The sequence below is a fragment of the Pogoniulus pusillus genome, chromosome 30 (genome assembly GCF_015220805.1).
Source record: "Pogoniulus pusillus isolate bPogPus1 chromosome 30, bPogPus1.pri, whole genome shotgun sequence".
Taxonomy (NCBI): domain Eukaryota; kingdom Metazoa; phylum Chordata; class Aves; order Piciformes; family Lybiidae; genus Pogoniulus; species Pogoniulus pusillus.
In genome coordinates, this window is record NC_087293.1 from 5,716,497 (window position 1) to 5,729,759 (window position 13,263).

General features: G+C 42.7%; 1 protein-coding gene across 12 annotated transcripts in view; it reads right to left on the reverse strand.

Annotated features, from left to right (window-relative positions):
* The window catches only part of EP400 (E1A binding protein p400), a 59,096-nt gene that overhangs the window by 27,472 nt on the left and 18,361 nt on the right, over window positions 1–13,263 (reverse strand). For 9 of the 12 annotated variants that reach the window (XM_064168622.1, XM_064168625.1, XM_064168620.1 and 6 more), the window contains 13 exons: window positions 13,112–13,219; window positions 11,698–11,891; window positions 11,346–11,523; window positions 10,282–10,418; window positions 9,557–9,726; window positions 8,923–9,097; window positions 7,332–7,468; window positions 5,861–6,047; window positions 4,791–4,957; window positions 3,028–3,182; window positions 2,269–2,505; window positions 1,033–1,197; window positions 28–195 (listed from right to left, as the gene is read on the reverse strand). In XM_064168622.1, the coding sequence (XP_064024692.1) occupies window positions 28–195; window positions 1,033–1,197; window positions 2,269–2,505; window positions 3,028–3,182; window positions 4,791–4,957; window positions 5,861–6,047; window positions 7,332–7,468; window positions 8,923–9,097; window positions 9,557–9,726; window positions 10,282–10,418; window positions 11,346–11,523; window positions 11,698–11,891; window positions 13,112–13,219 (2,178 nt within the window). Of the gene's footprint in view, window positions 1–23; window positions 196–1,032; window positions 1,198–2,268; window positions 2,506–3,027; window positions 3,183–4,790; window positions 4,958–5,860; window positions 6,048–7,331; window positions 7,469–8,922; window positions 9,098–9,556; window positions 9,727–10,281; window positions 10,419–11,345; window positions 11,524–11,697; window positions 11,892–13,111; window positions 13,220–13,263 lie in introns of all 12 variants that reach the window. The other 3 variants (XM_064168624.1, XM_064168623.1, XM_064168617.1) reach the window with 2 other exon arrangements.

Genomic DNA, 13,263 nt, shown 5'->3' on the forward strand with positions numbered 1-13,263 from the left:
GACATTCCTCCAGGCTAGAGAACCTACCTTGCTGTGTCACTGCTGTGGAAGTTGGGACACCTGCTTGGTGCTGATTTCCTAAAGCATTCAGAGCGTTCTGAACAGCTCCAGCCTGGGAAACTGTCTGCATGACAACTGGACCCTGAGGTCTCAAATACTGCTGACCAGGTGCTGAAACAATCTGAAGAACACTTCCTGAAATTGAGATTTGATTTAATTAGGCTGGATAGAGTGGAGAAGAATAAGCAGATGTCCAGTAGTACTGTTACAAACTGATCTGGGCTGTTTCAAACTATATTACATTTTCACAGACATGTTCAATCTGTTTTAAAGTTCCAGAAATATCCAATAGGTAGGAAACACTCAAATTTTCCTTGCTTAAAGAAGAGTTTCACATCACAGAGGTAACATTCTAAATCTAGATATTTTATACAGAATTTGGACAAAATCTAATCCCCAAAAAACATCTTCACTTAGTATTCTTCCCCCTGTTTATTTTGTTTGCCACAGAGAATTACAATTTCCAGGTTCCCCTGAATTTGGCAACACATGTATCACCAAAGGGAATTCTGAGGGCAAAATACATTGTAGGTAGAACATTCAGGTCAGGATAAGAGTTGGGTCAAAATTCAGAAGCACATCAGCCTTGAAGTATTGTATACACCACTTCAGAACAAACCAAGAATATCCTCAGTTTCATCTGTTTGTGCTCAGCACAGAGTTTATCTGCAATAATCTGCCTCACCTAGTTTTAGCTGTACTCTGTATTACACACACATCAAAACAGATTCAATAATACAATCTTGAAATACAATACACAAAAATAACAATGTCTTTCACTTGATAGGAACTTGTTTTTCAAAACAGAGCTACCTTGTTATCCCTTTCTCACACAGAAAACAGGTAGAGCAGAACAGTACAAGCAACAGAGATGGAAAAATCTCCTTGCCAGACAGCAGTGAGAAACATGCTGTCCACATCAAAACCCAACCATTCTGCATGATAAAAAACCTCCTGGTTTAAATTAAGTACCTTGTAACTGCAAGGGTTGCCCTGCAGTGAGCTGGCGAAGCTGACTGTGTGACAAAGTGAACTTGTTCCCTTGGAACTGCAGTGTTACAGGGGTCTCTGGCTGAGCAATTCTGCCTTGTGCTCCTGCTATAGAAGCCAGCTGGGCTATTTTTACTACCTCACCACCTGTTAAGGAGGAAAACAGGCATTAAAAAAACCCAAACCACCCTACATGGGAGGCAGGTCGTTCAATACTCATAATCCTAAGTTTTGGTTAGTAAACTGGTGCTGAAGCGCCTTCCATGCATAATTATACTTAGTGCATCAAAAGTGTCATATAGAAGTTAAGCAGGTATTGCTTTCTAGATTTGTTGGACAAACTGGAAAAAAGCTGATTGTTTAAAGGGTAAGAATATCAACATCTTAGAAGTTATCACTTTCATTAGCAAAACAAAATTAAGAGCTACCTGAAAACTCATGTGACACTTTGTAACAGAACGAGTATAGACATCAAAGTGATTTTCACTGCCTTTTCAAGAGCACAAAGGATTAAGGAAAGACAAAAATATCCACACATGTGATGTTGTAAATACACATTTGAAATGGCCCAAAATTTGCTGATGAAACACGATTTATATTAAGCAATCTGCACTTAGACAAACCAAAAAGCTTTCAAGTGAGGAGGACGAAGCTTTTTGTGATTTAAATGCAGAAAGGTTAGAGGCACTTAAGTATTTGAATTTTACCATACTGAGAAAACGTTGGAGTGAAAAATTTAGCTTTTGTAAAGGCAGTGCATTACCCCAGAGATAAAATTAATACATCAGTGCTCAGTACTCTATACACATGCTAATAGGCAGTGCACAGACAACCTTAAAGCAAAGCCTCATCGCTTTTCTCTGCCTAACAGTTGCGACACTCCCCTCTGCGAGAGAGGCCTTTAGCAGATGGATTAGTGTTTAATATGAAAGGAATAATTAGGATAGAGCTAAAACATTTGGGCTGAAGGAAGTCTTGCCAGCAGAAGAAACATGCAGAAATAGGAGATTAAGTTGACACCGCTAATGTATGTCCACAGCAATTCTATTGTTTCTTATCCAATTTTTGATTTTCCTTGGTCATAAGCAATGTACTGAGCAAGGCTAATCAGAAGAGGGGAAAAAAAACAACGATTCTGTACACATTTTAGGGTGCCTAGTAACTTAACCTCATTGTAGTACAAAGGTGGGAGAAACCTTGAAAGGGGAGGCCACTTACTAGGCAACCGTGCCTGGGCCTGAGAGGTCAGAACCAGCCTCTGAGGCAGCACACTCTGTTGGATGGTGTGCGAGGGGGGCTGTGGCTGGGCCTGGCCTAGCTGGGAGGCCTGTGCAGAGGTCTGGCCCCGCGGTTTCACAGGGTTGGCTGTGCTAGTTGCTGTGGTGAAGGTCGCTGCGGGCTGGTGTCTTGGAGCACTGGTGGAAGCCTGAGTTGTCTGAAACTGTGCTGCTGCGGCTGCAATCAATAAGGGTTGTTTGGGCAAGCTGTTAGAGGTTTTAACTCCACTCTTTTAAAGAACCTGCATTAAAAAGAAACCTTCCAACAGGATATTAAAACGGCTACAGGAACGGTTTGTCCTTACAGAGGGGGATTTCTATCCACACCTTTTACTCCATCCTATCTTTACAACATTATATATTTGAAAAGCATTGTTTAAAGGTTAAATAAATACATATAAGCACTGTAAATTCCCATCTTTCACAGAACATTACACCTGATCAGGGTTTAAATACCAACTGTGCCAGATTTACTCCATATGCTAACAATTAGGTTACACGAAGCTTAGCTTTGCATTATACTGGCAGATCATACTGTAGAAACTAGTGGGGGAATTCACTGGCAATTAGTCTGTTGGTATTTTTAAGCCATTAGTATTCTAGACCATTAAGCTAGAGGGAAAAGGAGTTCTATTAACAGCCTAACTTGTACCCATCTATGTAGAGGCTCGGGTAGCCAATCTAGCACCAGCTCCCTTACCTTGATTTGAAGACACCGTAGCTATGGGTGACCTTCCTCGGACTTGTCCCTGTTGAGTTACTGTCGCTGTGGTCACCGTGCGCTGTACTTGAGTGCTTGGGAAAACCACAGTCCTGCCCTCAGGTTTCTGACCATACTGAACGGGTTGAAACAACCTGAAAAGGATATGAAGTCCAAGCCTATAGCAAGATCACAGTTTGGCTTTCCAATGAAACTCTATCAGCCAAAAAAAAAAGCATAAACTGATCACAGTTGATGTTAATCTCTCTCTCACAGATGGCTGAAGCTGCCAAGACTTCAGCAGACTTCACGTGTGGACATTTTGTAGTCATTTTCACAGTATCACAGTATTATCAGGGTTGGAAGAGACCTCACAGATCATCTAGTCCAACCCTTTACCACAGAGCTCAAGGCCAGACCATGGCACCAAGTGCCACGTCCAGTCCTGCCTTGAACAGCTCCAGGGACGGCGACTCCACCACCTCCCCGGGCAGCCCATTCCAGTGTCCAATGACTCTCTCCGGGAAGAACTTTCTCCTCACCTCCAGCCTAAATCTCCCCTGGTGCAGCCTGAGGCTGTGTCCTCTCGTTCTGGTGCTGGCCACCTGAGAGAAGACAGCAACCTCCTCCTGGGCACAACCACCCCTCAGGTAGTTGTAGACAGCAATAAGGTCTCCTCTGAGCCTCCTCTTCTCCAGGCTAACCAATCCCAGCTCCCTCAGCCTCTCCTCGTAGGGCTGTGCTCAAGGCCTCTCCCCAGTCTCATCGCCCTTCTCTGGACACGCTCAAGCATCTCAATGTCCCTCCTAAACTGGGGGGCCCAGAACTGGACACAATACTCAAGGTGTGGTCTCACCAGTGCAGAGTACAGGGGCAGAATGACCTCCCTGCTCCTGCTGACCACACCATTCCTGATGCAAGCCAGGATGCCACTGGCTCTCTTGGCCACCTGGGCACACTGCTGGCTCATGTTCAGGCGGGTATCAATTAGTACCTCCAGATCCCTCTCTGTCTGGCTGCTCTCCAGCCACTCCGACCCCAGCCTGTATCTCTGCATGGGGTTGTTGTGGCCAAAGTGCGGCACCCTGCACTTCGAGCTATTGAACGCCATCCCATTGGACTCTACCCATCTGTGCAGGTGGTCAAGGTCCCGCTGCAGAGCCCTTGCCAAGTCCAAGAAAGAAGGAAACTTTCCATTTTAATGCAGTATGCACCAAAATCACAGCAAACAGCTTAAAGAGTCTCGGCTGATACCCAGAAAAAGAATGGAGCTTTCATATAATTTCCAGAGGGACATCAACACGTTGGTAGGTCATGAGGCAGCTTCTTTGTATCAGAAAAAACAGTTCCAGACAATGTTGAAATCACTACTTCACTAGGAAAGGAACACTGTTCACTGCTACAAAACTTCCTGTGTCACTTCATAACACTACAGGCCCAGCCCAGTCTTGAATTATCTCCATGCTAATTTTGCACGTCACTAGTCATAAACAAGGGCTTCAAGAATAAAATTCATCTGCTGGTGAAGTAATAACTACAGGCAATCTATAAACATGAGGCATACATGGAACTGTATGCCTCAAAAAAAGTACTAAAATAGAATCCCCATTTCCAAGGGTAAACAAGAAAGCAACAACAATAAATGCAAACTCGCGCCTGAGGTTTCACGTGAATCAGAGATGCAGACAGAACTCTGTAAGTATAACAACAGAACTTCATTTTCCTCCTGTAATTCCAGCTTAAAGAAGGGCAGTGGTGCATACCTGCTTGGTTTGAGCTTCACTGGGTTGGGCCTAGCTGGTGGTGGAGGGGAGCTGTAGATTTCTTCAATCAACTTTCTAGTCACCTTTTGTTTTGGCAATATTTGTGCTTCATAATGAGTCATTTTGTTTTCCATTCCAATGAGATCAAAAAGAGACAAGTCTGATTCCTAGGGATATTGTAAAATAAGGTTGATTTTATGTGACAACCCAAAGTTTAATCCTCTTTATGTTCTATGCTGAATTCTCTCAAGTTAAAAAGTAAAACACAGAAAGTGAAGTGCTCTAAGTTTAAAAGCAAGATATTAAAGTATTAGCTAAAAGTGTCTAGAAACCTATCTCAAACTGACAGTCCCATTTTAGGCATCAGAAAGAAAAACCAAACTGAAATAATTAGCCACTCATGGAAATCAAAGCAAGGTGCATTTAACAATCCTTCACACATGATCATTCCAAAGAAGGCAGCACTATGAAGGCATGCATATAACTTAGGAAGAGAAATATAGGAAGGGTGGAAAGAAGATCAACCAAAAAGATCATCTCATCTGCTCCATTATTTATACTTCTAATGCAGTTATTGTCTTTGATGATCTGGAAGAGGGGCACATAGCTTCTTTAATGATAGCACAACTAGTGGTATTTCAAATGGAGTGACAAAACTGTACCCTCTCAGTCACTGAACTAGTGTTTACTCTTATTTATTGCTCTTAAGAGCCATTCTTGCTTTCTCTTGGCTATTAAAAGCAGAAAGAAAATGTAGAGAATGCCAAAATAAGCACTGTGCTACCCAGGGTTCTTTTGGTGTTGGAGAATTCCTGCAAACATAAGTAAGCTGAAAATAAAGCAAATTTTGACTTGACCAAGTAGTTCATTGATCACAAATCATTTGAAGTGCTCAAACTACCACTACAAAATAGAGATGCAGCAAGTACTCAGTAGGAATAATTATGGAATGATGAATTGCTTTTATTTATAAACTACAGGTATATTTATGATGTATCCAAAAAAAACCAGTATGACATTCTACAAGGGCACTGAGAAGGAAAAAAAAGCTAGTTTACTTCTTCACTTACCTTCCAAATATCCCTTTCTAGGGCACGCAGTACCAGAGATGCAGTTCTGTATTCCAGTGTCTCTGATACATAGGAGGTACTTGAAAGTCTGGGGTTTATCAGATCAGGATGATTACAAATCCGTTGCAGCTGCATCAGAACATGCAGGACACTGATAAAGTGTCCACTTTTGAGGGCTTCTTGGGTTCTATCAAATAATTGAAACAGAATTACATTAATTCAAGTACAGCTTTTATGGAAATGTCTCTAAATCAGCAAGCTGAGAACGTGCAATGCAGATTGTTACATGGAGATCCTAAAATAAGCTTCAGATTTCCCTAGATCTTTCTAGAGCATTTTAAGTAGCACTGTACCAAGGTAAATTTGGAAAACATGGAACTTAAGGACCAGTACTAGCTTACAATCAAATATGATCTAACCAGCTCCCTATCCTTTACCTGCTTTGTTTCTATCTATCTCATCCCTGCCCCTGTCAATAATTGCTTGATGCCACAGCACAGGCAAATGGGTGAGCACGAGGAGAAACACTTTGGGCTTTAGCAAATAAACAATCACTCATTAGAGAGAAATCTTCCAACAACTTTAACAGCAAACCTGACTGCTAGAACTTGATTTTTAGGTTGCAGAGGTAAATGCATGTTTTTCATTAGACCCCCAGCATCACTTGCTTGTAATTATAGCTTTCATAATCACAGAATTTCTTAGACTGCAAAAGACCTTCAGGATCATCGAGTCTGTGCTAGTTAGAAGCAAGCTGGAATGTTTTGGTAAAAGAACTAGATAACAGGCAGTGGAATGAAAACATGGTGTCTCCTTCTCTCACAGTTACGCTGAGAACTCTGGGAAGAAGTAGTAAACTTTCTCCATTTTGTCTTTCTCTTCTGCCTTTGCCTTCAGACCTGGTCACATCTCATTAACCTTGCTCCTACTAACCTTGCTCCCTAACCTCTTGGCCACACCTCTCTTCTTCCTGAGAACTGGGGTAAGGTTGAGAGGGCCAGGGGAGGTGTTGGGGTGGTTTGAAAAGCCCCTCCTGGGGACTCAGGTTTCTGGAAGGGGAGTTGTGCTTTTGTATTGTTTATCCTTTGTATATTTCTGTATATAATTGTATATAACTGTATATATTGTAAATAGCTGCTTGTAAATTCTGCTAGCTGTAAATAAATTGCTTCATCTATAACCCCAGAGGCCGTCTGAGTTAGCTGGGGCAAATACAAAGTGTGGGGGGGGGCGGGTAAGAGCCCAAACCATCACAGAGTCCAATCATTAGTTTCACACTGACAAGTCCCTGACTGAACCAAACCCCTCAGCACAACATCTAATGACTATGAACCGCTATAGTTGGAAAGGACCAGGTCCTACCACATTCAACTCACTGATCATAAGGGCAAACCAGAAAACCTCTGTGACAATCACCTTGCTTAAGCATCGAAAGCGACAGCACCTTTGGTTTACAGGTTTGAGTTCTTACCCTGGTTGTAATATGACATCTTCATACATAGCTTTTTGTCGACTGGAAAGCCGACACTTCAGCACGTGTTCGTATTTCTTTGTTAGCTGCTTTTCGACGTCCCTCTTTGATCTTCGCAGAATAAATGGCTGAATCATCTGAAACATTTTGTAAGGAGTCAGGGGGGGGAAAAAAAAATCTCACTTCAAAGACAGTTTTACAACAGGTATCTAAACCTACTCAAACCTAAGACATGTGATGTGATAAAAACTTCTTATGCCATATGTAATTACATTGCTATGCATACAAATGCACAGGGATCAGGTTGCTCTTTAATTTCTGCTTGTTATGCTTCAAAATCTGAGCCTTGTATGACTTTTTTGTTAAAATAAATCTCCATGCTATTCTGGTAGCAGAAACTCCTACTTTCAGCAGGATTTTCTGTCTGAATTGAACAAAGCATTAAGAAGGGACAGAAATCTCAAGCTGAACACCTTTTCATTTCTTTCCTGTGCTCAGATGCCTGAAAGCCTCCTGATATGCAACCTACCTCCTGGAGGCTTTAACCAAAAATGATTCTACTTTAATGGGCTGTGTTGCCCTCAGCACTAACCTTTCCCCTTTTAAAAAAGAAAGTTGCAGTAGCAGCCTTGCTGCTTTAATAAACAGAATTAAAAGCTCCATGTAAACACGCGGAAAACTTTTATCACTATGAGGATGGCAGAACACTGGAGCAGGCTGCCCAGGGAGGCTGTGGAGTCTCTCTCTCTGGAGATACTCAAGACCTGCCTGAATGCCATTCCTGTGTGATCTGCTCTAGGTGATCCTGCTCTGGCAGGGGTGTTGGACTAGATGATCATGAGCCAGCAGTGTGCCCAGGTGGCCAAGAGAGCCAGTGGCATCCTGGCCTGCATCAGGAATGGTGTGGTCAGCAGGAGCAGGGAAGTCGTTCTGCCCCTGTACTCTGCACTGGTTAGACCACACCTTGAGTCCTGTGTTCAGTTCTGGATCCCCCAGTTTAGGAGGGACATTGAGATGCTTGAGCGTGTCCAGAGAAGGGCGACGAGGCTGGGGAGAGGCCTTGAGCACAGCCCTACGAGGAGAGGCTGAGGGAGCTGGGATTGGTTAGCCTGGAGAAGAGGAGGCTCAGGGGTGACCTTATTGCTGTCTACAACTACCTGAGGGGTGGTTGTGCCCAGGAGGAGGTTGCTCTCTTCTCTCAGGTGGCCAGCACCAGAATGAGAGGACACAGCCTCAGGCTGCACCAGGGGAGATTTAGGCTGGAGGTGAGGAGAAAGTTCTTCACTGAGAGAGTCATTGGACACTGGAATGGGCTGCCCGGGGAGGTGGTGGAGTCGCCATCCCTGGAGCTGTTCAAGGCAAGATTGGACGTGGCACTTGGTGCCATGGTCTAGCCTTGAGCTCTGTGGTAAAGGGTTGGACTAGGTGATCTGTGAGGTCTCTTCCAACCCTGATGATACTGTGATACTGTGTGATACTGTGATCTTTCGAGGTCCGTTCCAACTCCTAACATTCTGTGATTCTGTGATTTCTTCTCCCTCTGCCAATGGCTTAGCTATTCTAGCAGAACACACAAGAAATGACAACGTACTCTGTGTAGTCTGATGACCAGTTTATGGCAATAATCCTGGTTCTCCTCATTAGCTGCTTTGACTGGAAAATCTAGATAAGGTCTGGAAATCCCTGGAATCAGAAAATGTACCATGGTCCACAACTCCATCAACGTGTTATGCAAAGGAGTGTCTATCAGAAGCAAACGATGTTGGCTGTGAATAACAAAAGGAAGAGGTTTTTTTAACTGATATTTAGCAACCACTGTTCTGACAAAGACACCAATGTTCAAACATTGTTTTACTACAGCTTTAGGTTTGGCAGATACATAGAAGCAATAAGCAGTGCTAATAATATATGGATTAATTATCTTTTTAATCCTGAATATACCACCTCCTTGCAGAGGATCAGAATATTTATGGGGATCTCTTTGGAAGCACAGACTATCACAAAGACTGTTTATGGTCTTATGACAGTGGGAAGAAGATCTTGAGCACGTCACTGAATGCTAACTGTTTTCACCTAAAGACAGTCCTGCAGGTACACGTTGGCCAGGAATTTGGGCAGACCAACCCAAAAGTTTTTCTATCAGTTTTCTGTGAAGAAGGTTAACAGTGTGACATGAAAAAAAGAGAAACTCACTGCCAGCAGGTAAACAACTCTCTGCTCCGTACCTGCGGAGACTGAAAAGTGCCTCCCAGTGTTTCTCAGTCATGTTCTTTATTTGTTGCATCTCATCTACTATTAAGTACTTCCAGCGCATTTTCATAAACGCTGGGTGGCCTTTGAACAGCTGTTTGTAGGAAGTGATACACACATTGAAGCTGTTGGGTTCTGTCCATTCCTACACAAAAGGAAAAAGAAAATTATAAGTTAAAGCGGAAGTCTCAAGTATCTTAGACCCAGCTCACTCTTTCAGTAAACACACAAAAGATGCTATGACACAAAGCATTCTAAAGGCAGTCTTGGTCTTTGAATTTAGTCACTTCAGAAAGCAAGTTAAGTATTGTAGGCATTGCTCAATGCCAAGGAATTCTTCTCAGAGAGAGAGATTTGCTATTGGAATGGGCTGCTCAGGGAGGTGGTGGAGTCACCATCCCTGGAGGGGCTCAAGAAAAGCCTGGATGAGGCACTTAGTGCCATGGTCTAGTTGACTGGATAGGGCTGGGGGATAGGTTGGACTGGATGATCTTGGAGGTCTCTTCCAACCTGGTTGATTCTATGATTCTAAGTGCTTTGGAAAAATCAGAGAACTGTTGGGTGTGAAACTCTTTGTAAACCAGTCTGCAATGTTAAAAGCTTCTCACATCCCATCAGGATGTAAGGAATACATAGAAAAATGCAGGTTGCTAAGGGTCTTGAGACATAAAATGGTAAATGCAACAGTGGGATACAGTACCTGTCTTTTTGCCCTAAGCTCCCTTTGGCTGCCGAAGTAGAGAAGGATTTTCAATCCTGGGCACCAGCGTTTCAACTCCAGCTCCCACTTCAGTATGTTACAGCTCCGCACAACAACAAGATGTGGGCCCCAGTTACCTACAGAAAGGAAAACAGAGCAGTTAACAGCAGAAAAAGATTTCTGCAGCTTATATTCTGATTTTTTTTTTCAAATGTGGTGCACTGAATTAATCATTAAAAGTGAGACAAAGTAACAACAGAGGTGTTTTAATGCCTAATTTATTCTTTATTATTTTTCAAACCTCAAGTACCTCTTGTGCATCTGGTATCTATAATTCCCTCAACCATACAAACTGCTTGAGTAAGAGACACAGTCTCCAGAACAAGCTTTTCCTTACCTATACTCATCAACTATTCTCAAGTACAACACCAATATCAGTAATAGCTGAAATCATAGAATCAAAATCATAGAATCAGTCAGGGTTGGAAGGGATTACAAGGATCATCTAGTTCCAACCCCCTGCCATAGACAAGGAAACCCTACCCTACACCAGGCTGGCCAGAGCCTCATCAAGCCTGGCCTTGAACACCTCCAGGGATGGAGCCTCAACCACCTCCCTGGGCAACCCATTCCAGGCTCTCACCACTCTCATGATAAATAACTTCTTCCTATTCTTAAACCTATTCCCACTACAGCACTAGTTTTAGTAATAGCTGAGATGATAGTAAGACATACTTGTCCAATTGTTCATATTTACTCCTTTAATTTAATTATCTGTGGCCATCTGTTCATTAAATCGTTTGTACATCTTTTTCATACTAACAAATCAGGCTTTGGAAGAAATTTGTCAGCAAGAAAGTCAGCAGTAGATTGATCAGTGTACATAGTAAGAAGGCACTTCTGTGTCATATAATCTATGCAAGTGTCTCTGACACAATCTTACTGTATGCATTAAACTAATGTCTGAGATGGTTCAAGCAAAAAAAAAACTTGCCTGTAGACAACAACTCAGAGATAATGCTGGCCCCAGTTCCTGTCTCATACAGTTAGGCAAATGAACTTACCTTCATTACAAGCCAGGTGGGCAAAAAAGGCAATAATTTGTACTGTTTTGCCAAGCCCAGCCTCGTCTGCCAGAATGCCATTGAGATTCTTCCTGTACAGCTTTGCCAGCCAGTCCAGCCCAATCTTTTGATACTCTCTGAGAGGCCCATACAGCAGTGCTGGAGTGCTGTATTTTATCTGCAAAGGGAATGACTTTTATTTTGCTGAGTTAAACTCACAGACTTTGCCATAAAGCACAATCATTCTATGGTTCAACAGCTAGAAAATGTTTACAAAACCTGTGAAATCATAACAACAGCATTTCTCCAAGTCAGAGGCAGCAGATTCAGTAGCAAAACTAAGGAGCCTTACCGCTGTCGTTATCCTAGAGCTGCCTTTAGGTAACAGCATTTCTGCTGCAGCGGCGACTTCGGCGATGTCTCGCATATGCTTCTTTGGAGGACTTGATCTGTCTATACACTTGTATTGATCAATGCTGAGAAGGGAATCTATGAGGACAACTTCTTTCTGAGGACTTTCCCTTTCAGAGATATGGTCTTCCATTTCTACGAGAGAGAAGAATCACATTGGCATTTAAAATAAACTTAAGTAGCAGTTACACAGGGGAACTGAGATGGTAAGAATACAGAGAGGGCTCTAAAAGGAGGCAGGTAACACTTAAAAACAACTCTGTGATTGTCAAGCTACATACAATGAAGATAACCTAAGCTCAGGACCACATATGCATTCTGGGCATTCATACTAGCTAGACCAATACAATCATTGGCTTTTCACAACTTCTACAGAGATCAATCACAATCAATCAATCGCAGAATGCCAGGGGCTGGAAAGGACCTCAAATGGTCATCTAGTCCAACCCCCTGCCAGAGCTGGATCACCTATATGAGACTGCACAGGAATGCATCCAGAAAGGTCTTGAATACCTCCAGAGAGGGAGGCTCCACAAGCCCCCTGGCTAGCCTGCGCCAGTGTTCTGCCACCTTCACAGTGAAAAACTCTTTCTCACGTTTACATGCAACTTCCTATGCCTCACCTTCCACCCATTGCCCCTTGTTCTGTCATTGGGCACCACCAAGCAGAGCCTGGCTCCAGTCTCTTGGCACTCACCCTTTACATATTTATGAACATGAATGAAGGCACCTCTCAGTCTCCTCCAAGCTAAAGAGCCCCAGCTCCCTCAGTCTCTCCTTGTAAGGAAGATGCTCCACTCCCTTCATCATTTTTGTGGCTCTGTGCTCGACTCTCTCAGTTCCCTGAAGTCCTTCTTGAGGTCCTCTCACACTACTTAAACTCATCCTCAAATACACAATTCTATTATCACATTAGTACAGAGTAGGTGGCAAATGTGTAATTACAGCTCGCTATGAAGTGCATTGTTTTCTTTGGCTCACTACCGTTCCTGAGATCTTAAACATCTTGACCTTAAGACAGGCAAACACTACCCTCTCTTCATAAACTGAGAAACTAAAAGAATAAACCAGAATAAATTCTTCACCAAGCATTATCCAAATATATGTAGCAATAACAGGAATAAATCTTATTGTTCTAATGATTCCAAATGCTTAGCAAGGAAGTCACTGTACTTTTCATTCATTCTTGCATATGACATTCCTCTTCACATATAAAAAGAGACATCTTAAATGTGATTCACTCATGATCTGTTTTCTCCTCATATAAAATGTCTTTTAACAGACAACTGAAAAGCCAATCAACTTCTTCCACCTTATATCTCTTAACAACAACTTCTAAACGTCATGTAATTTACCTTCCTCACTGCTGTCCTCTTCACTGTCAGGCTTTGGCTGGGGCCAGTGAAAGTTTTCTGCAAAGGCACCTTCATACATCTTTAGTAAATCTTCCAGAGGCAATTCCGCTGAAGAGTATTAAAGGGTGTTAAGTTTAAAAGTGTCCAAACTG